Source organism: Varanus komodoensis, unplaced genomic scaffold (assembly GCF_004798865.1).
Source record: "Varanus komodoensis strain SLA01 unplaced genomic scaffold, ASM479886v1 scaffold6_2, whole genome shotgun sequence".
NCBI lineage: Eukaryota > Metazoa > Chordata > Lepidosauria > Squamata > Varanidae > Varanus > Varanus komodoensis.
Window position 1 is genome coordinate 709,605 of NW_025336346.1, and position 25,689 is coordinate 735,293.

Genomic DNA, 25,689 nt, shown 5'->3' on the forward strand with positions numbered 1-25,689 from the left:
AAGTTTTATCAGCTAGCTGTCAAAACTGTAGATCCTGTTAGAAGGCAGGTTTTGAGGGGGTTGTTTTGAATGGGAACATTTATGAATTTGGCTCAGGCCAAAGTGCAAAATGTATACCTCAGTGGAGAAGAACAGCGAGGCCTAGGGCTTTGGCTGAGAAGAGGACTGAAATCCACACACAACCACACCCTCACCTGAATTACTAAAGAACCATCCTGCCTTCGCTTTTTCTTTTTCTTTTTTTTAATTTTATTTTTGAAAGCAAAACAACTATAATAAACAGAACAAGCTGAAATAGACAAAGTTGCCAAAGGAGTTCGATACAAATCCAGCCTGTACAATCAGCCCCCAAAATTTGTCCATCAACACTCCATAAAAATGTAACACAAAAGAAATCCTTAATCTATACAGCAACTAATACTCCAATCACTTCAGATCATCCGCAGCATTTCCCAATCTTTTCTAAGCACCTCAGATCCACTTATCCTGCTGCACATTCCTCTAATAATCAACTAACCAACATACTCCACTAGTCCATTTCTCCATTCTTCAGTTGTTGGGGGCTCCAGTGATCTCCATCCAGAACCAGTTACAATTCTGACTCTGACATATTCCCTAAAAGGCTCTCTGACACCATATTTTTAAGATTCATGAAAGACCGCTTTGATTCTCTTAAAAGAAAAATTCAATGCATTAATATTAAATAATATTATCTTCATTCTGTCTCTGAAACTCAATCTGAGGAATGACTACCTCTTTTCAAATCTGATGGTTATCAAGAAAAAAAGGGGATTACACATGTTATTTGGAGCCTCCTCTGAGCAATGTCCAGAGTCAGTACCTGGGCAGGAGGCACCCTCCTGGACATTACCCCAGCTGGAGCTTCAACTCTAGTGCTAGCAGTTTGCAGCTGCACAAGTACAACTAGTTTTTTTATTAAACTTTTTTGTGCATAATTTTGTGCATACTCTATTTTAAAAGTTTGGTAACCATGGGCAGCGCCTCCAATGTAGTGCTGGGGCACTACTCATAGCTTCCAAATAAGGATAGTGCAAGCTGGCTTGAAATCTGGCTTTTGCAATCTAATAGAAACCACAAAAAGAAAAACAAGAGAGGTAGGGGGTGGGGGGGTGGGTGTGTGTGTGAGAGAGAGAGAGAGAAAGAGAGAGTTTGTGGCAAATCAGAAATGGATCGAGGCAGCAAGCGGGGGGGGGGGGGGGGTTCCAACTGCAGTGTCCCCAGGATAGCTGTAGGAGGACGGAGGTGGCAGGAGGGGAGCAACAACCCAGAGTTAGTGATCATCTATCAGAGTTCACAATGGGTTGTTCATACCACAATCAATTCATTGCAGTTCAATATCAGGGTGGGTTGTTGTAACAAATGAAAATGCCCACAGTTTCTGAAAATGGAACGCATCCACAAAACATTATTTAGTTGTAGTACCATCACACCAATCTGGTAAATTTAATCCACATTTTTATCTGGTAAATTTAATCCAAAAACTTTAATCCACATTTTTATTTGGGTTAAATCTTTCTAGAAGTGTCAGCTACACAACTCAGCCAAAAATCGCCTTGGTAGCACAGGACTGATCTTGTGAAAAATGGTGTTATAGCAGATGCAATTTTATTTATTTGTCTGTCTGTCTGTCTGTTTTTGGCACTTGAAGGTCTCTAGGGGGCAAAAATAGCTCCAAGATCTCCCAAATTTGCTCACCTTAGCTTCATTTATTGTATCCCAAATCAATCAAAATGGGAGTTTCAACCTGAAATACTCCAACAAGCCAACAATGGCTGATACAACGAACAAGTAGCTGAGTATTCACCCTTTGTTCAACATTTCTTTCTCACTCACAGCTTAGTTGCTTTTCAGTATCCAGCTAGTCAGCCAAAGCCATTTCTCTCTGGTATCTCCAGACTAGAAAGGGAAGCCAAGGAGGCAGAGACTAGGAGAGAGTGGCACAGCTGGCAGGCGAGATGGAGATCTATGCTTCTGCAGCTGCTCACTCCCTACAGCTCCAGTGTCTCCATACTAAGTGAAGGGTAAGCAGTAGGGGATGTGAAAGAAGCCCACCAGAAATGTGGTAACACAGGACAGCAAAACACATAGTGTGATGCCATATTACCATTCCCCAAAAGCTGTAATAAAAATAGCTTTTTTGTTAAAACATACACAGCAATTAATGTATACATTATGGCATCTCAACATAATCAGGAATGTCTGTCTCCAACTGGTTCAAGAACCAAGACCAAGGGTTCAAGAACTTGATAAGCAAATTACTATTTTCAGTGGAATACGTTCACTTCATCATTGGTTTTAAAGATCCTTTAACTCGTACGGCCAGAAAGTGACTTGGCCACCACAAACCTCTACATTGAAGCAGTCTATATTTTCCTGACTATTCTTTGAGGCATGCATCAATCTTTAGACTCTTCAAGCTGTAAGACATTCTTGTTCTTCAGTACCCTTAATATATTAGCAAGATAAAACAAAGAATTTTCACACTGACTTCTAACACAGCAGAATTTGTGCTCAAACAAGCCTGGGATGCAAGTTTCATAACCTAGCAGCTCTCTGCACCTCTTCAGATTTTCTTGATGTACTACTTGATATTCAGATAATACTCCAGAAAAGCATTCCAGCAAATCTCAAGGGTCACATCAGAACTTAAAGGAGGAGGCGGTCCATCAGATGTTCCATCCACAAATCTATAATACTAAGCACTCAGCAGTCACTGCTGCTTGCAAACAGTAATTTTTATGGATCTATTACCAGGGAATGATCATAGCATCACACATTATCCATCCAAAAATACTTAACAATATCCATTGAAAATACACTGTGAATGGAGTTTATGAACGTTCCTTCTCCAACTAGTGATATTTGCACAGAAGGTCTATGAATCAGTTCAGGATATACTTTTATTTATTGATTAAATTTATAAGACACCTTTCTCTAAAAGAGGCTCAAGGAATCTTATAGAAAGGATTAAAACTTACAAAGAAATAAAACAAAAAATGCCAAACCCCAGCAAAATAATTAAATTAAAAAGCCTCATTATGTGTTGTCAAATACCTCAGAATAGATGAAAGCCTTTACCAAACAAAAAAATGAAATCTTATGTATGTATTTTTAAATTTATAGACAGCACCTATAGCCCTACTATAATAGTTAAATATTATAAAAGTAAATAAGTCTCTACACTTCTAAAGAAAAATAGTGTTGCCAATTTAGAGCTTATTACACTGTGCAAAAATGAGAATGGTATTTCAGACAATTTTCTCTATGTTTTCTTAACCACAGTTTCCTTAAAGATGCAGCTTTGACCAAATTTTCTGAAAGCATCTGAAATGCTTGTGATGCAATAATTTAGCATTATGCACATGAAGTTCTACCACAATAAAGTCAAGATAACTTCCTTACAACAGTCAAATGCTCTGCAAATTATGAGAGATCATCATAGTTGGCTTCATTTGGAGTAAGTCCAGATTTATTCCATACTCTCTCAACAGCAGAAAGCCACTCACCCCCCCCGCTGCCCCACAGCCGTAATAGAACTCTGTACAATTTACAATTCCATTACTGAAAGCTCCTAATTAAATTGGGAATGCCTCATCATTACTGCCATCTGTCCCAACAACAACTCTTTTTCTCAGCTTCAAATGTATGAAGGAAAAGACAGCCACATTCTGTACATTTCAGGATCTATTACACTGTTCTGCAACTTTCTAATCACACTGGGGTGGAGATGAAGTGTGCCAACAACAGCAGGAACCAATTAAGAATTCAATAGCAGATGAATGATCATTGCCCTAGAATGATCTCTTGCATCCCTGCCAGAGAATATCACATTATCCTTTTTCAAGAGGAAAATCTAACAGCAATTTGCCAGTGGGGCAGCACAAGTACCAAGTGCAGCTTGTGAGGGCCAAAACCGGGCATGTAGATGGTGCTCGTTATTATCCAAGGCTTAACAGAGGACACATGGAATTTTCTTGAATGTCAGCACAAGCAGATTAAAAAGGACTGTGTTAAAGTGGTGTTATGAATTATATTCTACTCCATATCACATAATTTAAAACCATTCAAGTTACCCCAATTAGTGAACAACAATAGGTCGGGAAATAGGTAACCATCTTATTTACCTAACTCAGAGCTGTGTCCACTCCTTACATTTTTTAAGATTAGGATGATAAGCTTTTTGCAAAGAAAGAATTTGTGATAATGAAAGGTCCTTAAAGAACGTATGTGCAAGAATGTCTGTCCTACCCTGTCTTGGTCCCTTTCCAATGCCATTACACAAATACTTGAAAACCATTTTAACAATTATTACTTCCAGTAGTTGTGAACTGTCCAAAGAGCTTTGGCTACTGGGTGGTATAGAAATAAAATAAATACATAAAACACAACAATAATAATCTCTCTCTTTTCATTATATCACTGCCTATCACATTTATGTCCCACTATCCCTACCGGCAGGGTTTCAAAGAGGGAGAGGAACTAGAGATCAAATTGCCAACATACGCTGGATCATGAAGAAAGCTAGGGAGTTCCAGAAAAACATCTACTTCTGCTTCATTGACTATACTAAAGCCTTTGATTGTGTGAATCACAACTAATTGTGGCAAGTTCTTAAAGAGATGGGAGTACCTGACCATCTTATTTGTCTCTTGAGAAACCTATATGTGGGTCAAGAAGCAACAGTGAGAATTGGACACGGAACCACTGAATGGTTCAAAATTGAGAAAGGAGTTTGGCAAGGCTGCATACTGTCGCCCTGCCTATTTAACTTATATGCAGAGCACATCATGAGAAAAGTGGGCCTAGATGAATCACCAGTGGAAATTAAGATTGCTGGGAGAAATATCAACAACCTCAGATATGCAGATGATACCATCTCATGGCAGAAAGTGAAGAGGAACTAAAGAGCCTCTTGATGCGGGTGAAGGAGTAGAGTGCAAAAGTTGGCTTGAAACTCAACATTAAGAAAACTAAGATCATGGCATCCGGTCCTCTCACTTCCTGGCAAATAGATGGGGAAGAAATGGAGGTAGTGACAGATTTTATTTTCCTGGGCTCCAAGATCACCGCAGATGGGGACTGCAGCCAAGAAATTAAAAGACGCTTGCTCCTGGGGAGGAAAGCTATGGCAAATCTAGATAGCATACTAAAAAGCAGAGACATCACCCTGCCAACAAAAGTGCGTATAGTCAAGTCTATCATTTTCCCAGTTGCAATGTATGGCTGTGAAAGTTGGACCATAAGGAAGGCTGAGCACTGAAGAATTGAGGCCTTTGAATTGTGGTGCTGGTGGAGACTCCTGCGAGTCCCATGGACAGCAAGGTGATCAAACCGGTCAGTCCCAGAGGAGATCATCCCTGACTGCTCTTTAGAAGGCCAGATACTGAAGATGAAACTCAAATACTTTGGCCACCTAATGAGAAGGAAGGACTCCCTGGAGAAGAGCCTAATGCTGGGAACAATAGATGGCAAAAGGAGGGGACAGCAGAGAATGAGGTGGCTAGATGGAGTCACTGAAGCAGTTGGTGTGAGCTTGAGTGGACTCCAGGGAAAGGTGGCGGACAGGAAGGTCTGGAGGAATGTTGTCCTGGGTCACGATGGGTCGGACACGACTTCGCGACTAACAACAACATCCCTAAGAAGTTCAAGGTAATTAACAAAAGGAGGAAGAAATTCAAATGCAGTTATACCTCCCACCCCTCCAAAAACAAATCACCAACTCTTCTTTGGTGGTAGTGTAACAGTACCTGATCAATGATTTACCTGACAGATATAATGGAACCTACTACATTTGGTACCTACTCATCTTGCTGTGCTCACTCAGGTTCCAGAGAACCATGCAACTTAGTTTGTAAAATTAGGAGCGTTGAGCTTTTGCTTCTCTCCATTGACAGCCCTCTGTGTTGTATGCCAAACTGCTTCTGAAGTAAAGAAAAGTCTCAAAAGCAACAAATATTCTGCTCTGTTGTTGAAAGTGTGTGAAAGTCAAAATTCCTACTGGGCAATCATGCTCTGGTCTGGGAGCATGTCTAAAATAGATCTTTGGAATCCACCCTGAATTAAACATAATTATGTAACTTCTAGCCAAGGTTTCATAAATCCATTCATTGCTTCTGGGTGGAAGCAGCTTTTTTTCACTCTGCTGATCTCCCTTGTCTCAGCATTCCATGTCCAGCACAAAGGACTCTCTTCCAAATGGAATTCTGCAAGGGACAGCAGCAGCAAAGCACTGCTAGTCAAAGACCAACATAGTCCTCCTTTCCTCCACAAAAAACTCAACAAAATAAAGTTTTAGCTGCTTCTCTCCTTTCTCACTAGACTTTTGAAGGAGGTTGGCAAGTGAAAGAAACTACCCTAAAGGTAGGAGTTAGTGGGAGTTACAAATTTTGGCTGGGTAGTAAGCCAACAGCTGACTGGGTATCCAAAAGTTGGGGATCCCTGTTTTAAACTAAATGGAAAATCTCCAGTTTTCAATTCTGTATGGCTGACTGTGGACACATTCTGTTAAGTTATCAAGGACTGGAAACCACAGATAAATTGAGAGATACAATTAAGCTTAGTAACAGGATGGCAGGTAATTGCAGTCAATCCCCCTTTCACTGGCTGAGGCTTCCAGCTTCCTTGATAACAAAAAGACTTGTTCAAACCCTAAAAGTATCCTAAACTGCAAACTCTTGAGCCAATTATTGTTCACATCTATGGCCACAGACCTCTGCCAGTGAGCCTTCTAACACTCCATCTATCAAGCTTGAAAAGATGAACTCTAGAAGTGATTTTCATGTTTGTATTATAGAAACAGGAACACCATTACTGGGATACTGCATCACTTCTTGGCAGACACACTTCTAAAACAGATTCTGAAATAATGATGAACAAAACGGCAATATCCAAATTTGTCTGGGGGAAGCCAATGGCATGGCTATTAGATTGTTTTCAAGTTCAAATCAGCCTCATTTTGTAGTATACTTGTACCCCGCATCTCTGAAGATCACACTGCATGGCATGGTTCAACCGGGTATTCTGAAACCTCTTTAATTTCTCAATGCAGGTTAGACTCAACACCCATAGTGCTTCCTTCTGGTTTTGCAGTGCATCAGTAACTAGATGTGCTGATGCCAGCCAACTCTATTCCATCCAAATGAAAGCAGCTCTCCTCACAGTAGGGAAATACCTAGCGGGCACTATGCCTAGCAGCGCAGAACTGCTGCCATTTTATGATAAACATCAGAATATTTCTGCACTCTTCACTCACACTTCTGTGTTCAGTTCTAATGGGAGTGAATTTCCCAGGATAGTAATGGGATTTTTCTAACCATGCATACTATTAGTACATTGTAAATACTGACCTAAACTGAAGAGTTTTACATTGGCTATCTAGAGTAAGCAAAGTTAAGAGATACTCATGTAAGTAATACACGAATGTGAGGTAACTTAAAAATTAGAGGTTACCCCACAGATCTCCCAGACTCCAAATTTTGTCCACCTGCCACTTTTCTCACACTACGTTCATCTCTCAGATCTCTGCCAACTGCCCTAAGATATCATCTTCCTCATATCTTTATTCTCTTTTCATAGAATTTACACTTATTGCCTGATATTGCTAGGAAACAGCATTGTCACAAAGTTGTATTTTAGGAGTGATCATATTGAGACCGAACTTACTAATGGTATCTCCCATCCACATTAGATCAGATCTAAAATGCAAAAAAGATAATGTGCCACTTTCTCCATCAGTCAAAGGAGGAAGAGAGCCAAGGGCTGTGGATTAACACCCTCTGCCCAGTCTTCTGAATCCTCAATGCTAAGAGTCAGCAGCATGAAACAGCTAGAGATCACAAGCCAGTAATTAGTACCACTCCCATCTGGCTTTCATTCCCCAGAAACAATTTAGAAGTCAGGTGATACAACAATGGTCCAGGGAGGCCTATATAATGAGCTGCAAGACAGATCACTGAAAGAAGGGCCATAATTCACTATAATTAACTATGAAGGCTCTGTTGGTGGTTATTAAGCAATGCGCTATTATTCCCGTGAAAAAGCAACTCCTGAGGCTGTTGATTTATTCCTGTAAAATGTTATTTGTCCTACAGTTTGCTGCACACTTCACTGCAATGGATTATCATTAGCTTATTCATAACAACAAAAAATAGAAATATAACATTTCACAGTAGGCAATATATCATTACTGAGAACACTTCTGATGAGGACCAACATGGACCAGGTAGCAGAGAAAGCTAGTGTATGGTAGAACTGGAGACAACTGGCTGAAGAAAACGGGTTGCAGTCAGCTTCTGACAATTGCATCTGGTCATCAGCACTAAGCTAGGCAGCAGAGGAGCTAGCAGAGGAGGTGGAAGGGTATAGAGCCAATGATGAACAGTTTGTCTGGACAATAGCCAGACTAGAAGTTGTTGAAAAGACTCAGGTGTGTAGACCCTGCACCTCCTATTAGGGCTCCTTTACTCCTTTACCTTTCAGGAAACCTGGGTTCAAGCACCTAACAGTCATGAAACTCATTCCAGTCACTGACTCTCAGCCTTGCCTAACTCAATGGGGATACTGTGCGGATAAAATGGAGAGAAGGAAGATCATGGTACATTGCCTTGGGCTCCTTGGAAGAAAAGGCAAAATACATGAAAAACAAACAAGACATGTTCTTGCTTCCCTGTTCTGGAGGATGAGATGACCTCTACATTTTGCTAGCACTTTAAAAATAAAAATAAAGAATAAAATTTATTTGGGAAAGTATGTGGAAGGTAGCCAGATACAAAAGCTATGCCTGCTGAAATTTCCTCTTCTACATATCTGCCAAAAGTGCAAAAGCCAAAACCAATTGACCATGGAACTGTCAGAACGTATGACTTTGATAACCGGGGGGGGGGGGGGGGATTTCTGCCTATTTGGAGGTCCTTGATAGGGGGTGGAGAGGATCAGAAATAGTCTGGCAACAGTACTAAATGCCTAACCAGATTGGGCTCAGCTGTTTGCAAAGCAAGGCCCACATTGAAAAATGAAACAAGCCAAATGAAAAAAGTATATGTGAAATCAAGGTTTCTTGCAGACTGCACTTTGGTTAGAAAGAAATCCCTGGAACATCAGGTGAATGAAAAGATGCCTGAATAATGTTGATTTTCTATAGTCATTTCTCAGATATTCTAAGAAGCCATGATGCTCATGCCTCCATTTTAAAATTCTGTGTGTTTTTCAACTGCAGGTTTACTACAGATTTATAGAAAGTTTATCTAATGTTATTAAAAACAGATACAATTAATTACAATGATGTAAAAAGTTCCATAGTACTGTTCCATAGTAACAGATTATTTGTTTTTGTACTTGGTGTAAGTATCAAACCAGATAATCAACACATTCACTCACCTGTTTTTCTAATAAAATTTAACCAAAACTTGACCAAAAATGAAACAAATATTTTCTAACTGGCCAAACATCTAATTCTAAAGCTGAATGTTTAATAATTTAAATTAGGAAGCAATACACATATTCCTCTAGGATGTAGATGGGTATTTGCATGTGCTCTGGAAGGAAGTAGGTACACCCCTTCCTCTCAGCCTTCCAATAAAATACACTCCAATACTATCCATGCTCCCTTTAGTACACCTGACATTCTAGCTTCATGTTGATCCTGGAAAGACCAGGAAAGTGAAATATGACATTTTTTGTGACAGAGACAAAAGGGGCAAGAAAGGGTATTCATGTTTCTCTTCTTTACTACAATACAATTCATAGCAGACATTCCAAAATGGAGGAATTAAACTGAAAATGGCAAATTGTTCAAAATATATGTATTTGTTAGAGAAACCTTTTACCCTGTTTGGACAAGGTATCTTGGTAACAAACCAAGTTACAAATCTGGTGTTCCCTTCCTTTTTTGTTAACCACAATTAATTCTGGATATTTTCAATTAACCAGCTTTCTGTTAAATATGAAACAAGCCATGATCTTAAAGCAATTTCAAACTATGTTTTAAGAACCTGAAACTGAGATGATAATCACAGTTACCTGGTTTGGATAGAACAAGAATTTGCAATTAATTGAAGACTTCTTGATTTACTGGAGCGCATCAAGGAAAAGGGAGGAAATAGTGAGCATAAGGACACAATGTACAAACAAAAGTTTCATGCGTTATCTCCACTAAAGACAGACAAGATATGATCATCCAATCTTGCCTTCGACAGAGCAGAGTCTACGAACTGACCTATTCCAGGCCCTGAAGAGAAGAGGTCAATATAAACTTTATAGAAAAGGAAAATAGGTAGAGCAAAGGCAAACCTGGTGTTCCTAGGTTTAAGCTGCTTCAGAAGCTAGCAATATCTCCTCATTCTGTAAAGAACAGCTTTATAGAATTGAACGGCTCACTGACTTCAGCAGAACAGTACCCTGCCCTTTTAGGTGAATTGGCCCATACATACAACACAACAACCCATCCCAAACATCAATCAGCCCTCCTGACCCCTCCCCAACAATTGGGTAACATTCTCTAGGTTGGAAAATACAGAAATCGGTGGTAGCTACTAACAATATCCCACATATTATAGAAAGGAATTGTTAAAACAGAAGAGAAAAGCAATCACTATTCTGTCTAAAAGTTCTGAGATTTGAGGCAGGGATCTATAAGCTTGATGACTTTGTATACCATGACAAGGGCAATGGAGAAAAAAAAAGAAAAGAAAGCCACCAGCTACACTGCAGAGGATCTGAAGATACACGTCAGCAGCCACCTTCCCTCAGGACTTTATTTTTCCCTATCATAGGCTACTGAAGCCAGACACGTTGACTGTTTAATACCATGAAACATTGCATGCCTTTACAATTTTGTCCATCTAACTGATCTGCTGCTAGCACTGCTCAGATTAGGGGAAGTAACTAGAGAGACACGTAACAGACACAGAAGGAGTGTTACTGCTACAGGCTGATGCCAAGTGGTACCTTTGCAGAAGGATACAAAATAGGCCTGCTCTGCCTTTGGGGAAAACCTTTCCAGATATAAACTAGAGAACTCATTCTGAACGAAAATTAGGAGAGGAAGAAAACAGTGCAGAGGTAAGATTGATCTCAGAGAAATAGAACAGAACCAAAGACTGCTTACTCCAGTAGTAAACAGTCTTTGGAAGAATCAGCTATATAGTCACTCTGCCCATCAAAATACTGAGCAGAAGGCAGAGTCACATAACAGGGGACAACAAAGCAAGGAGTGGGCACATACAAGGTAGATCATGCCAGAAAGTCTATACAATTCAAGGGCAGAGTTAAATTGAAAAGAGTGCCTTTGTTTTCTATAGCACATTTGTACTTGTACAGAGTAGAAAAATACCTAGAGACTGCCCACAATGCAGAAATTTCTAAGGGAAGCCATTGTATCCTGCTAGAGACTGAGCACATGAAACAATGGGCAAAGTCAAACACTGTATCAGTGCTCAGCACACAATGCCAAAGGCCATCTGTTTCAGTCAGACAGGAATGTGAATAACTGGACAAACTGGAACACAAGTAGTTAATACTCCATTCCATGGAGTAGAAGCAATGCATACTTACCCTTGGAAGTCAGTATCAACAAGAAGGCGGACCAGAATTCCTGTCACACCCACAAGGATTGGATAGTGGTCTACACTCTCCAGTCCTGGAAAAGACAGCAGAGACCAAGTGTCATAATCAGCAATGAGCAAACCTTGAGTGCCAAGTTTCCCTAAATGGGCCCCTTTAGCTCCTGAGAGGCCTAGATTAGCACAAGTGAGGAATACCAGCACTACAGTTTAAAAAGACTAGGAAAGTATTAATGCTTGTGTTAACCACCTAAGCATTTGTACTACTTTGCCCAACAGTTTCATCAGGTCTTTATTACACACCACACAGACTCTAATTAATCCTTTGCCCATCCTGATTTGGGAAACTCTGGATAATAGGGATGTGCTCCGCCACAACAGAAATTCTTATAGGCATGTGACAAACCTCAGCAGGAGCACGTTCTCGTTTTGCTAATGCCACTGTCCAGTATCTCACATTACAAAGATACCTGAAAGACATGTGCAAAAATTCATCTTCCTTCATCTTCTAACCTGCCTATAGCCTCTCTTCACACAGTTACTCTACAACATGACTTTGAGAGGAACACTGGAAGACAGGCCATCAAGGTGCTAAGTGAAGGTTTTGTTTTTCTCCCCTTCCTAAGTCAGCATTAAGGTAATATATGCTTTGAAATGCGGAAAGAGCTAAGTTATTTTCACCTGTGGGTCTCACAGTGCCATGTCTCCAGTATGGCAGAGATACCTGAGTTAGTAGTATGAGGGCATATCTGAAAACAAACCTCAAACATTCAATGTTCTCCAAAAAAAAAAAAACCCCACCCTAAAATTAGGAGGAATCCATTTCCTTCAGGGAAAGCTTCCTTCAGGACCTTAGCATTCCTTAGCATATCCTTAGCATTCTACCCATTTTAGGATGTTCTTGCTATCTTACTAGCTATGCCCTGCAGCTGCCAAGCTTTCTCCAGAGATGAATGAATCCTTCAACACACAGCAAAGGTTGGAGATAAGTCTTTTTAAAGTTCTCTCCATTCACAACCTACATTTTCAAAGCAAAGTGTTGAGTCCTTGTTCCACAGGAAGGAAACCAAGGACACAGTGACTCAGCAATACTGTTTATTTCCAACTACTGATCAAAATGTCACATATCTGCTGCAGCATGCCCTATCAAAGTGCAGGATATTCCACAGCAGTTATTTGATAGTGCTGCATGGAGGAAGAGGGCCCTTGTTCTGCAGAGAGAGAGAGTGAGAGAGAGAGCAAGCACTGATAAAATATGCTGTCCTTTCTCTCTCATGAGACACTGGGATAACCAGCCAAAAAGACGGGCTTAAGATAATGGAACTTTAGCATAAGTGGAACGTGCTCAGCAATTCTCCATCCAAATGCAGCTCCAGCCTATTTACTGGTATTGCTCTCTATCAACTTTTACAGCATAAGCAGAGCATCTTCCTTGTCTGTATAGATTATTCCATAGTTTAATCAGTTCTGCATAAGAATAGATCCTTTGGCCTTGAGTGGGCCATGTACATGGCCATCATTTGATGATCATTTGATCAGTTCCAAGAGACCCCATACTCCACAGCTGCAGATGTCATGTGTTTCTATGAGCATCAAAGCGCAAGAAGTATGGGCCTTTCTTTGGAGACTAAATGCCCTTCTTCATTCTCAAGCCCAGCTTATTGGTCTTCTGCTTATCTAATCAGCAAGAAGGGGAACAGCTGGGACAGCATAAGCTGCATTAGCAGTGCAATCCAGTGTAAAAGGATGGCACAAGACTGTCCCCACAAGCAACACCTACCATCTTGTCCAGGGGACTAGCACAAGAAAAAGCTCCTGTGCAATCACCAGAAATACTTAGGACCTTTAGAAACATTCCTATATGTGTGTCGGAGAGGAGAAATATTATCTCCAAGGAATAAAGGAAGATGAAGAACACAGTAACATGGGAAGCTCTCTCATACCAGCCTCAGGCAATCTAGCTCGACACTGCCAACTCTGGCAGAGTCTCCCATGGCTCTCCAGTGCAGCCTGCCACAAGCTGTTGCCTCACAGGTATTTTAAAACAGAATGCCTGCCAATCTCAGCCAGCACGGTCCATTCTCAAGGATGATGGGACTTGTAGTAAAAAACTTTTGGGGGGTATCAGGTTGGTAAAGGTGAATCTAGACTCTTAGGTAGGGCCCTTCTGCATCACATACTAACCAATCTTTTCGACTAGAAACAGCAGGAGTTGAACCTGGGACTTTGCGCACAGGCTCTACTACTGAGCTACAACTCCTCCCCAAGGAGGAACTGCAAGGGGGAAGGAGAGGCAGCTCACCTGGCAGGCGAAGATTAACCACTCTGTCAAACAAGTTCCGCTCAGCCGTCACACGATTTAGCACCTGATTTAGAAGCTGTGGAGAAAGGAGATAAGATGGAAGGAGATATACACATAGCTTCCTATGCCTTGTACTCACTGCTTGCACAAGACAAACCCCCCACTTAGGGGGCACAGTGCTACAACAAAGCATACTGGGAGCCAGACATGAATGGACACTTTGAGGATTGTTCTTTCCCTTGTGGCCTGGAATGTTCTACCCTGCAGTCCCAAAATAGCACAGAAAGCACTTTAAAAAATATGTCCTGAAAGCAAATAGTGAGTCAGTGGCAGAATGCATCATTATGCTGGGTGTGGCCTGTGCATGGCATGGCAGATAGCCATCAGAAGAGGTGCTCAGGAAATTTGTGTCAGGGCTCCTGCTGAGCTAGTGACACATGACTTGAGCCGCCAGCAATAAACTGGCTGAAACGTTGGTTGCACTGCATCAGTTCACATCCCATGCTCTGGATACTTCTTCTGGAAAAGGTCTTAGAAGGGAAAGCAGCTTTAAATCCCCTGATTCAATGGGCTCCTGGGACAGGAGAGAGCAGAAAGTCACCAAATCATTTCCTAGAGAGCCCTTATTGGAACCTCAGTGCAAAGACACATTCAAGAATGTGCAAAGATATTTCATTGAAGGGTGCTGGGTTAAAAGAACTGAAAATAGCCAAGAATGAGTGGTGCATGATATTCCACAGTGGAATCTGATGCTTCACACAGAATGTGGCAGAATTCTGAAAAAGTGACCTAGAAGACATTTGGTACGTTGTGTTCCCCTCCTGTATGAAGGACTGCAGTGTTTTAAGAACCAATTCAAAATAACCTTTCGGAGAGTATATTTCAAAACCAGTTTTACTTTCCAGTTTTGCCACAACTATCCAAAAAAATTAGTGCATGGGCAAGCTAGAAAGCTTTACAAATGTCTCCTTCAATTGTAACCACTTGCATCCAAGCCAGCCTTTATATAGAAACTGCAAAAAATAAAAATAAAAAACCCAGTCAGAAGGCTAAGTCAGAAGTACAGATCCCTACTGGTCCAGGATTAGGAACTGCAAACTCAGAAAGGGTTCACAACATTTTCAGACAGAAATAAAGGATGATCATGTCTGACCCTAAACAACATTGTGCTGCAACAGCCGAGGTTTCTACGTGACTGCAGAAAGAAGACCCAGTGAATATAAGGGATGTACCACTTTTGCAAAACTAATTTCTTCTGTTGGTCTTTAGAAAGGTAGAGGGTCTGATGTATGGCTACAAAAATTTGGTATGCACAATATGACAACGCAATGAGTTGTCAGTATTATTTGTTTCAGGACAACTTGCTGTAACACCTGAATATAGCACAGTATCCTCATCATGGTTTGTTAAACATTCACAAGCCATTCTGAGAACCCTTGGCATGTTCATGGCTGCATTTGCATGTAAGCAAGCACTCAATAAGCTTTGGTGGCTTATTCACCATCCTCCTGCATGCCAGACCTGTGCCACCCAATTTCCCTAATGATTCTCACTGGCTATAATTTGCCATTAGGTGCAAAGCTGGCAAAGGTAGGTGGCTGTGGTGGTTAGCAAACCTTCCCTACAATAAAGCACAGATACTAAGTGGTTTGATAACCATCCCAGCCACACACCTTTGCTGGGTTCAACTCTAATGACAACCTGCTTCCAGTGAGGGTAATTAGGGAAATGTGGTACGTGTGTCCAGCATGTACAGGGATCATTAATAAGCCACTGTGGCTTATTAACAGCCTTTCTGCCACGCAAACTGGATCAAACTGAGTTGACTAAAGTGCATTGCCATAATAAGCCAACCCAGATGATGGCTGTGCAAGTCTTGTCACAAAGTGCTATAAAGTGGCGAAAAATGCAGTCACAATCACACTAACACCATGTTGCAGAGCCCCTAATCATCTGTCAGGAGCAATATATGTTAGCAAACAAACTAACAGCCACTATGATTTACTTTTCGGGTAGCTTATCATGATGTGAGAACTGGTTTAACACCTGACCATATACTGATGCTTGGCAGAAAAGGCAATTTACCTTCTGACCTGAAAGCTTTCGGTAAACATTAAGAAGCATTGAGGCATCTGAAAGAAGGAAGCAGGGACCTCATGCTCAAAGGAGGGAATGGTTAAGCCTATGCTCAAGGTCAGGTTACAGATGTGCCACAGTTGGGTTTATCCTTCACTGGTTTCATAGAATCTATGAGCTTTTTTCCTTTAGTGTTCTCTTACAGAGCTAAGTTAAGGTTTACAAAGAAAAAAAAGAACAGTGAACTAAAGACCTTGTCTTGCTATACAATCACTCCCAAAAAAGGCTGTGATGTGGAATGAAAGGAAACAAATTTGCAGTTTTGCATACATCAACACCCAGGGTTGCAGGTGAACTACCACACAACTTTTCGGAAGAAGTATAACTCACAGTGGAATCTGTCAGTGCTACAGATCTGCCAAATTGTGGCACCTCTTTCATCAGCTAACAACCTTTATCCCTGCCACATACCCATCCTGATTCTTTTCTGCAAAAAAATGAGTACCTGTGCAAGTCTCCTGAGTAATAGCTCTGATGAAGGGCGACTCCAGTCTAGGAAAATCTCAGGAGCCAGAGTGACAGTCATTTCCAAGACTCTGAGCAGGCTCACTGATAGATCAAAGCATGTTGCACACACCTTCAACTGGCGACTGTCTACAAAGTTTCTTTCCAGGCGCTCTGCAGCTTGTTGGATCTGCCCAGACAAAAAGATGCAGCTCAGCACAGGTAATAGTGAGAAGAAGCAACTATTCACACTCATTCCAAGCCTCTTCCTTATTTTTTGGCTTTCATATACATGTTATACCAATCCCAGCATCCCCCAAATACCTGCATGTCAACTGCTAATGACACCTGGTAAGGGAAGAATGTATTTATCATACTGTATGTTATCATGTAGTGGCTTCCATTTTTCAATCAACTCTCACCTCCTGAATCATGCCAATGAACTCTGAGAAGGCCCAGTTCAGCTGATTAAGGACACTGTTGAGGAAACTGGGTGCCATTTCACGGTCGCTGCGCAGCAGGTCTGCCATATGTCGCTGCAGCAGGGTAGATGGACAAGGCTCTGGAATAAAACAGTAACACTTTCTAAAGAGGCCATAAAGATAGAAGGTGCTGGACAACCAGTCTGGGCCCAGCCTGCTTTAATATAACCATGTGAAAATGGGAAATTTTAAACACCTTTCATTCTCCACAGACAGTGGCCCTTTCACTTGGTGCAGCACTGTTTTGTCTTTTAAAGCCACAAGCATTATTTAAGCCTTATCCCACAGAAGTCCTCTTTACAATAAGTAGAGATGGCAGGTGCCCTCCAAGGCCAGCTCTCTCATGGACTATTCTGAGCCTGTCCCATCTCCAAGGCCTGAAGCACTTTGCCATAATGCCTGCATGAATTAGCTGGGATGTGGTCATGCACATTTGCTCTCTCCCTGCAAATAAGAAGTTGTACCCTACAGCAGAGCTCCAGTCACGCATTCCTTCTACTCATCTCCACGAGGCCCTAGGACAGCTCAGTGCTAATCTCTCCCGAAAGCAGCATCACAATAGCTCTCCAGCAGGAAATCAGCGCTGAGGCAGCCATCCCACTCCCCTCTGCCAGCACAATACATGTTCACACTTGTCTGCCCAGCTCTGATTAGGAAGGACAGTGTGTGAGAAATCCAGAGGAGCCGAAGAGAGGGGGAAAGCCCAGTTCCTTTCCTATGCTTGCCATCCAGCTCATGGACCCCCAAGATCATGTTTATAATCACTGTGCACTCTAAGACAGGCAAATGTTCTGTAAAGGCAGCTTTCTCAAATAAGTGGGGACATGATGGAGATGACCTTTGGGCAATCTGCTGGCTCTCACAAAGAAGTCCTCCATGCCACAGTCTAAAGAAGGGGCATTTATTTCCCTACTTTGCTCCCCACCTCAAATGTTCCCACTGGAAAGAGACAATTATTGAGGCTCCCATAGTTGGTATGTCGCAAATTGTAAAGCACTGCTTGCTTGCAAGAGGATGCAAACAGTAAGCATGCTCCTCACTGTGAACTTTAAAGAGTTCTCCCATCCAGCCCCTAACAGCAGCGTCTGCAAACAAGTTGGAAGAACACACAGTTGCTCTTAATGCCAGAAGGATATACATAAGAGAGTACTGTGTGAGCACTCTGGAGCAGATCTCCAGGGCATTCCACTCACCTAGAAGCCAGCCATAGCATGACCATCAATTAAAAGTTACTACAGAGGGTGCTGGACAAGGGACACACATAAGTTGTTCCTGAATAAGCTGAGGTTGACGATCCAAAGATTCCCAAGCACTGAAGTCTTAAAACAAATGTTCTATTAACAGAGCGAGAGAGTGCCTCAGGCATAAAGTGGAAGGAATCCTAGCAGGCAGAAGGATGGGCACGTGTTCAGAAATTCCACACCAAGGTAAGAGCTAGAGAACGCTGGCTCGATCCTTCTGCCTTTGTCTGTGCCCCCTCTCCCTCCTTGCAGCATAACAAAGGCTTGAGAGGAGGGGGGTTAGCCCCATTAGCAATGTCCCAAGGACAACTACTAGACAAGCTCCTTTCGATTAACTTGGTATTAATTATTCATTCATGTACGCCTCAAAATAGCAGAGACCAGGATCACTAGCCAAAAGATCCTGTGCTCTGCCTTAGACCTTTTGGAGCCAAGGGCAGAAATAATTAGTAGGCATGGCAGGACTTTGCCAACACCTAGAAAATTTAAACACCATCCTACTGTCAACTAGGTGTCCCAAGGTCAGCACTGGGTTATAAGCACCCTACAGGATGAAACTTCATGATAGCCTTGGCAAACCCAACTGGTTTACTAGGTTGGTTGCCTGGGTCTGGACTTCAGGAAACTTTGTCAGAAGAACTGAAGGAAGCTGCATCTGCTAATCTTTTCTGCTCCCCTTTTCTATTTTATCCTTGTTGAAGGTGATGTTAAAGAAAAGGTAGAGATAGAGAAGAAGAAAAAAAGAGGTAAAGGACAGCAGACACAACAGACACAGGGGGAAAATGGACGTGAACAATACATGAACAGCAACAACATGTTTGCTGTGCACTTACAGTGTGCCATCCAACTAAAGTTACCCACCCTGAGGCAAACTTGGCAGGTCATCAACACAAACATTTGGATGCCTCTTATTACTGTCACTTGGTACCCCAATTCCATTCCTCTTTATTATTCTACCCTAAGATGGGACAGCTAGGAAAAAATTGGAAAAGTTTAGGAAACACTTATTTTTTTCTGATTTTTTAGAAAAGAATGTGGAAAGCCCTCTTTTCTCCTAATTTTCCTGTTTCCTTTTTTTCTTGGTCTTTGCATTTCTATTTCTACCCCACTCTTAACAAAGGCTGAGCCTCACTTACAGTAGAGAGAGAGAATAGGACCTGCCTGTATACCAAGGGTGGGAAGGGAAGAATCTCTGCCAAAGGGCTAAAGAACTATTTCACCACTATACACAGGAAGACAACAGGAAACTTACTCTGGAAACTAGCAACAGAGAGATCTCCTGGGCCCAAGAAATAAAGAAACAGAGAAAATTAAATACAGATGCAATTATTCCCAGAAGGGTTGACAAGGTGCTACTCCCACCATCCTCTGCTAGGCTGTGAGATTAACCTTTTGCCCTTGCATTATATTATCTCTCTGGCAAGATGTGGGACTGATTGCCAATTTGCCATCCACTCAGCAACATAGAGGACAAGAGCTTACATAAAAATGCATTACTGTTTCCACTATCTCATCAGTTCTTACCCAACACAAAGGTATGTGTGCATCTCCAGAGTTCTCCCCAACATCTGCAAAGATCTGAGTTGCTTAACTAATGCTTTCTATGGGCATGGAGCAAGATTTCTAAGGTTCCTAATTCTCTCAGCGATGTAGAATAGGTTTTGCTATCATATCTGTGGCCAGCTCCAGAGGAGAGGCCAAAGCTCCCCCTACAGCTTGCAACTACAGTCTCTCAGATCTCTGTGCCATGCAAGATAAAAACATTCTGAGGACTGTGCTGGGAGACCAGCCTGGTTTCTAAAGCATGACTACTGTAATGAATCCGGATGCAGGTCCTTATGTTTCCCAGGAAAAATAAGGGAACTAGCCCATGCTAGCAAGTCATTGGTGAGAATATGTTAGACATAGATGGTCAGACTTATGACAGTAAGAAGCCTACTGGACTCCTAAAAAAAAGCATCTTGATTTCCTTATACAGCTGGAAACACAGTGGTGGCACCAGCCCTTTGGAATCCTCTTCAATGTGTGGCTGAAGAGGAAGACACCATAGCAACCTTTAAATGCCTCTTTAAAACGTACTTAGTCACACTTGACCTACTGTAATGCTTGCAATTATTTATTATGTATCTTGTTTTTCTATTTTAATGTGAACCACTTAAGAGTTTTTAGCATATCAAGTGGTATAAAAGTAGTGAAATTGAACTTTTTTCACTTATTATTTTTAACATTATGATCCCATACCTTTGGGGAATCTTTCACACATTCCCTATCCATAATTGCTTTGGTCATAAATGCTTCTAAAATGTGCCTCCTACAAACATTTGGGCTCTTTTGGTTACTTTACATTAGGATTTTAACAGGTATCTGGTGACTTACTAAAAATAATTGGGATGATTGCAGTTCTATCATGGGTTTTAAAAAATAAGCTTTAGAGTAGACAAGAACTGGGGTAAGTTCAGGATGTTAAGATGTAACTTTGCACTAACAGTTTGCTACACACATGCAGCCCAGGACAAAGAACAACATATCCATTCTGTTTAGAAGCAAGTGTCCTCCAGCTGCCGGTTATGCTGGATCTGAGCACTGACACAGATAGAAGCCAGTGGTACCAGTTAAGGTGCCAGGGGCAACATCAGCTTGATGTCACCATACCACAGGATCCTTTCCTCTGGTACTAATCTTTGGTCAGATTAGGGGATGCTCATTACTGGGCTGCACATAACCGTAAGGCAAAATGGGAAAGCAACAGCTCCCCAATGTACATCCCCCACTCACTCTGTAAACTGGGGAGACTGGCATCTTCTGGTTTGGTTTTCAGCAGATGAGGAAGCCGTGTGTACCTATAACCAAATCCACAGCCCTATGGGAGAAACAGAGAGAGAGAGCATGAAAAACTCGATACTTAGAAGATCTTCTATTATCTCTCATGAAGGTCCTTTTGCCAGAAGTAGATAACAAAGATTCAAACAGTAAAGTCCAGGGATAATGCATGCAGATACAATCCCTGGTTTTAAAGCCAAACTGGGAATTCCAAGCAAAATGGGAAGGCAAGGAGCAAAACTGTCCTTACTCGCCAAAGTCGTACAAGAATCCAGTTGGTCTGGGCCCAGGGTCTTTGCTCATAAGGGGCCAGCAGGTTCCTCATCATGGATACTCGCCTACCAGGATAAAACAAACAGGTCAGCCATTATGGGAGGGGATGGAGCTGAGTTTGGACAGAAGAAGGGAGTCCAAGACAGAGTGTTTGCTTTACTTTAGATGGGAGAATTAGAAGTGCAAGTGGTGGGTCAAAGTTTTCTATACACAACAAAGGAAATGACAAACATAGGAATCATGCCAGATGCAGAGAAGAAAAGAGATCAGCTTCTTCCAGGACAAATGTTGTTATTCAAGGAAGACAGAACCAAGAACTTACTGATCTTCTGGAATCCTCTCTACAGCACGGAGTGAGTGGGGGTAGCAAACATAGCTGGCTAATGCTTGCATTAGAGAGTCTCTGATGTCTGAATATGGAAATGAGAAAGATAACAAGAAAGAGACTTAATGAAACTGCAGCTATAACACTAAGTTTGTTTTCCAGAAAAATACACTAGAGGTTGCAATGCAGCTGTTCAATACAGTAACCAGAGGCAGACAAAGTGGTAAGATAAAGAGTCATAATAAGATATGAACAACACTACTGTAAAACCCTGTAGTTATTGTTTCAATTTACACTGGTTGAAAAATTAGAAGCAAAAACTTGTTACTATTCTAGAACTGTTAATCAACAGGCATGATTTTAATCTTTCCACACACACACACACAGAAGACAGAAGCTGCTTTACCAGTGCCCACAATCCTTGAGTCAGCAAAGTGCTTGGCTAAAATGGCAGCAAGGCGTGTCAATGTCTCTTCATAGCCTGAAAACAAGAAATTCCAGATAGTAAGGTCCCAAACATACAGAAAAGTTCCATGGCCACTGAATCAACCAACTGCAACAGAACAGAGTGAAACAGATTGGCTTTCATATATTACAAAGAAAGCCTACAGTCCCTCTATGCCAATGTAACATTTCCATAATCCAGGCACTCCTAATACTCAAACAGGCAGTTACAACAGCTTTAAAAATAAAAGCTAATGTGACAATACTGAACTGTTACTGAGGAACAAATAGCAGAAGATTCAGATTGGGAAAATGGAGGGTGGGGAGAGTCAAGCTCTTTTCCCCAGTATTGTATCTCTGAGCCACATTTGACCATTATTAAAACTGTTTGCCTTTTGAAAGACCTTTGGAGATCCATGGTTGGATTTCCTAACATCATTCCTTAGGCCCCAAGAGTGAGACAGTGTGACTGTCAGTAGCTGGCACTCCGCACGTACACTGAAATACTTATAAAAGTGTCTCACTTCCTGAGAATTTGCAACTCAAATTCTGGCAGGGAAGTTTGAACACTGGAAACTTCAACTGGAACAACATAATGAAATCTAAAACAACTCATCTAAGCCAACCTTCATAATTGCATATCCATAATCAGACAGGAAGGAGTGTTTCACACCTGCTCTGTTCCACACCTATCAGGTGAGTTGCAGCATTGGAAGAAAGTAGATTCTGCATAAATTTCCAAAGCAATGCTCATAAGCATAAGCTGTGAACAAACAGAACCATCAGAGCAACCACCAAACAAAACTGTTAGAACTAAAGGAGACTGAAAAAGTAGGAAGACTTATTTTACATGTTTGTCTTTAGCAGCTTTTAATAGTGAATAACATTCTGACAGTTACGTAATCAGAGTCATAAAGCTGTTCCAGCAAAACTGGAAGCAAACAGAAGAGAGATGTAACACCTTCCAGAGACATGTTGGCACTATGTGATTGCATGACGTTAAGTGACCTGCTGTGCTTTGCCTTGGGCTTTCAGAGACATTCACCAAACAGCAGCTGATGGGAGCTGCTGAAGTCAGCCTGCCTTAGAAATAAGCATATGCAATAAATATGGCAGCACACTGAATTTTGAGAGGGAGTCTGGCACAGCAGTTTTCTTGATGTCCCTTAGTGAGAAGTACCTCTGAGATACAGAGGGCTATGCAATGAGTAATAAACATTCATTGGTCCTTGCAAAGACATGAACTTTTGACAATGTGTCCTACACACTTTCAAATTTACCCCTACAACCATGAGGCCAGGTTAACATCTCCTCACCCCACTTTTGCAAAACAGAAGCCAAGCAAACCAAATTCTGCACCAGGTTACAAGGGTTCATTCTTTTCTCTTGTAAATTAGATCCTTCATGCAAAACTAGAGAAGGACCTGCTTAAAGACTGTCTTTAGTTCCTTTTCCTCACCTGGAAGTTCCTCCATGCTGTTCACGGGACTGAAGTAGTTTTTGAGAGCACTGTAGCTGTTCATAGCCACACTCAGATAAAATTCAGGCATAAATGCAAACAGTGAGCCAATCCGGTCCCCATGTTCAATAGTGCGAATACACACCCGTAGCAACCAGTATATATCTTGCATCTTCTCCTGTAAAGGGGCAATCCCTAGTCAGTTTGTCTCTCAAGTGGAAGAAAAGAATATGCATAAATAAAACAGCATTTACAGCTTTGACTTTAAGAGCTTGCCTAATAGCTGCATGTGAGCAGGAATTCTACACCAGCAAGTGAGTGGTGGGTAGAGAAGGAACTAAATATTATTTCATCATAACCAGCATGGAAATGCAATGGGAGTTGGGAATGGACAGCTCTATGGTCTCCTTTGGTTGAAGTTTCTCTCTTCTTTTCTTTCCCTGGACTGCTAAAAGGGACCTCTGTAGTCAATGCAAGCTAGTTGCAGACAACTGAATGATAATACTTTCATAAGCTTATGTACAAGGATGAAATTGCTAATGTGGGCATAAAATGGAATGGTATGAGGATGTTATCTATATCAAACTTTCTGCAAAAACCAATGAAAAATGCAGATAAATTTGCTGAAGTGCAGGATTCTTCCATTAAAAAAAGAACTATATTGACACACATTAAGAGACACAGAGCATACAAGACACATGAAGCAACGGTATGCTTTACCATTCAACATTGATAAAGTTAGAACTGCAACATTTTAAGCAAATTGCTTGATTGATATTATGTATCCTCTCTCACCTTTGAATAAATAGTAACATTGATCCAAGCGAGCCGGCGACTCAAGTGATTAAGCTTCTCTGAGAACACCTTCTGACTCTTCACCAATTCTTCATGGATATCTCTTCTCTGAATTGGAAACAGAAGGGAAATGCTTTCATTAATTTATATACAGCAGGGCCTATAACTTCACAAAAGACTTCCCATAATCATTCATAGGGCTTTCTGCAACTACTGAAGATAAACCAAGAGCTGCTAACTGCCATAGGCTATGTTTGCAGAATCACAAGGAAAAGAAACCACAGTGACTCCTTTTCCTGCTCTCATATGAGTGCTGCATGCCATGCAATTTACCTAATTACCAGCAAGTTGCAAAATGGGGGTCATTTCCCAATCACCCCAGAACCCATGGCTTATTGTAGCAGTTGATACACAGTTCATTAGGTTCGAATGACATGTCAATCTATGTGATCTAAACAGTAATTAGGCAACCTTGCAGTATGCAACCACCATGCACAGGGTGGAGAAAAGAAACCACAGCACTTTATATTTTTTGCAAATCTGGATACCATCTGCCACGCAAGATAAACATCTTCATAATGCGACCCGAAAGGGCCAAAAATACTATAGAACCCCAAACAAATTTAGTGTGAGAAATTAGATACTATGGAACCTTACACAAATTTAGAGAATTAGTTCTGGCAACACACTGGAGACCAACTTATTTTAAAAATGGATCACATGGTTGCTTGTCAGAGCAACACAGGAGGCAAGAACATATGCAAGACAGTGGCTCGTCTTTTTCAAGGTGGTGAAGGGAAAAATAATAAAGGGCACCATGAGCTTCCATATATTTGTGGCTGCCATGTTAATACTACTCACAGGAAAAGATGACATGGTTGAGCCCTTTTTAGCACATTAGCCTCTGAGATATCACCAGAACCTAATAGACTTAGGCACACAGGTTTTCACAACAGAAACTGAAAGGGGCCTAAAGTTTTGGTAGTATAATCAAGCTTTTGAAGTACTTCATTATAATTACAGGTAAGAGTTAGATTGACTAAGCTCTTTGAGACGTTTTGCAATCTGCAAGCTATAATTTTAGCACCATGATGTTCTCTATAATAGTACTTAAATAAGAGAAAGTTAACAAAGAACCCAAAGCAGGAGGCATAGTTCAGGTTTTTAAATCACAGTAGAAGCACTGCATGAAACAATTGTCCTATTCTACCCTTATAATGAATAAGGTATCATTATTTCTTGGTCTGGGCAAGAGTGCAGGAAATTAGATTTATGGGTAGCAATAGAGTGCTCATCAGGACTTGAATGATTCTCAAGCAGAAGAACAACATACAGCCAATATAGAACTACTTTAAAGAGGATGACTATAACAATATTTCTAGCATGTGT

The 25,689-nt window shown here is 41.3% G+C and overlaps 1 protein-coding gene across 5 annotated transcripts in view; it reads right to left on the reverse strand.

Moving 5' to 3' along the window:
- RNF123 (ring finger protein 123) overlaps nucleotides 1-25,689 on the reverse strand; it is a 116,671-nt gene that overhangs the window by 45,507 nt on the left and 45,475 nt on the right. For all 5 annotated transcript variants that reach the window (XM_044451498.1, XM_044451497.1, XM_044451500.1 and 2 more), the window contains exons 26-35: nucleotides 24,301-24,408; nucleotides 23,506-23,683; nucleotides 22,009-22,083; nucleotides 21,600-21,687; nucleotides 21,255-21,342; nucleotides 20,960-21,044; nucleotides 16,884-17,023; nucleotides 16,463-16,651; nucleotides 13,882-13,957; nucleotides 11,572-11,656 (exon numbers count right to left, since the gene is read on the reverse strand). In XM_044451498.1, coding sequence (XP_044307433.1) covers nucleotides 11,572-11,656; nucleotides 13,882-13,957; nucleotides 16,463-16,651; nucleotides 16,884-17,023; nucleotides 20,960-21,044; nucleotides 21,255-21,342; nucleotides 21,600-21,687; nucleotides 22,009-22,083; nucleotides 23,506-23,683; nucleotides 24,301-24,408 — 1,112 coding nt within the window. The remainder of the gene's footprint in view (nucleotides 1-11,571; nucleotides 11,657-13,881; nucleotides 13,958-16,462; nucleotides 16,652-16,883; nucleotides 17,024-20,959; nucleotides 21,045-21,254; nucleotides 21,343-21,599; nucleotides 21,688-22,008; nucleotides 22,084-23,505; nucleotides 23,684-24,300; nucleotides 24,409-25,689) is intronic.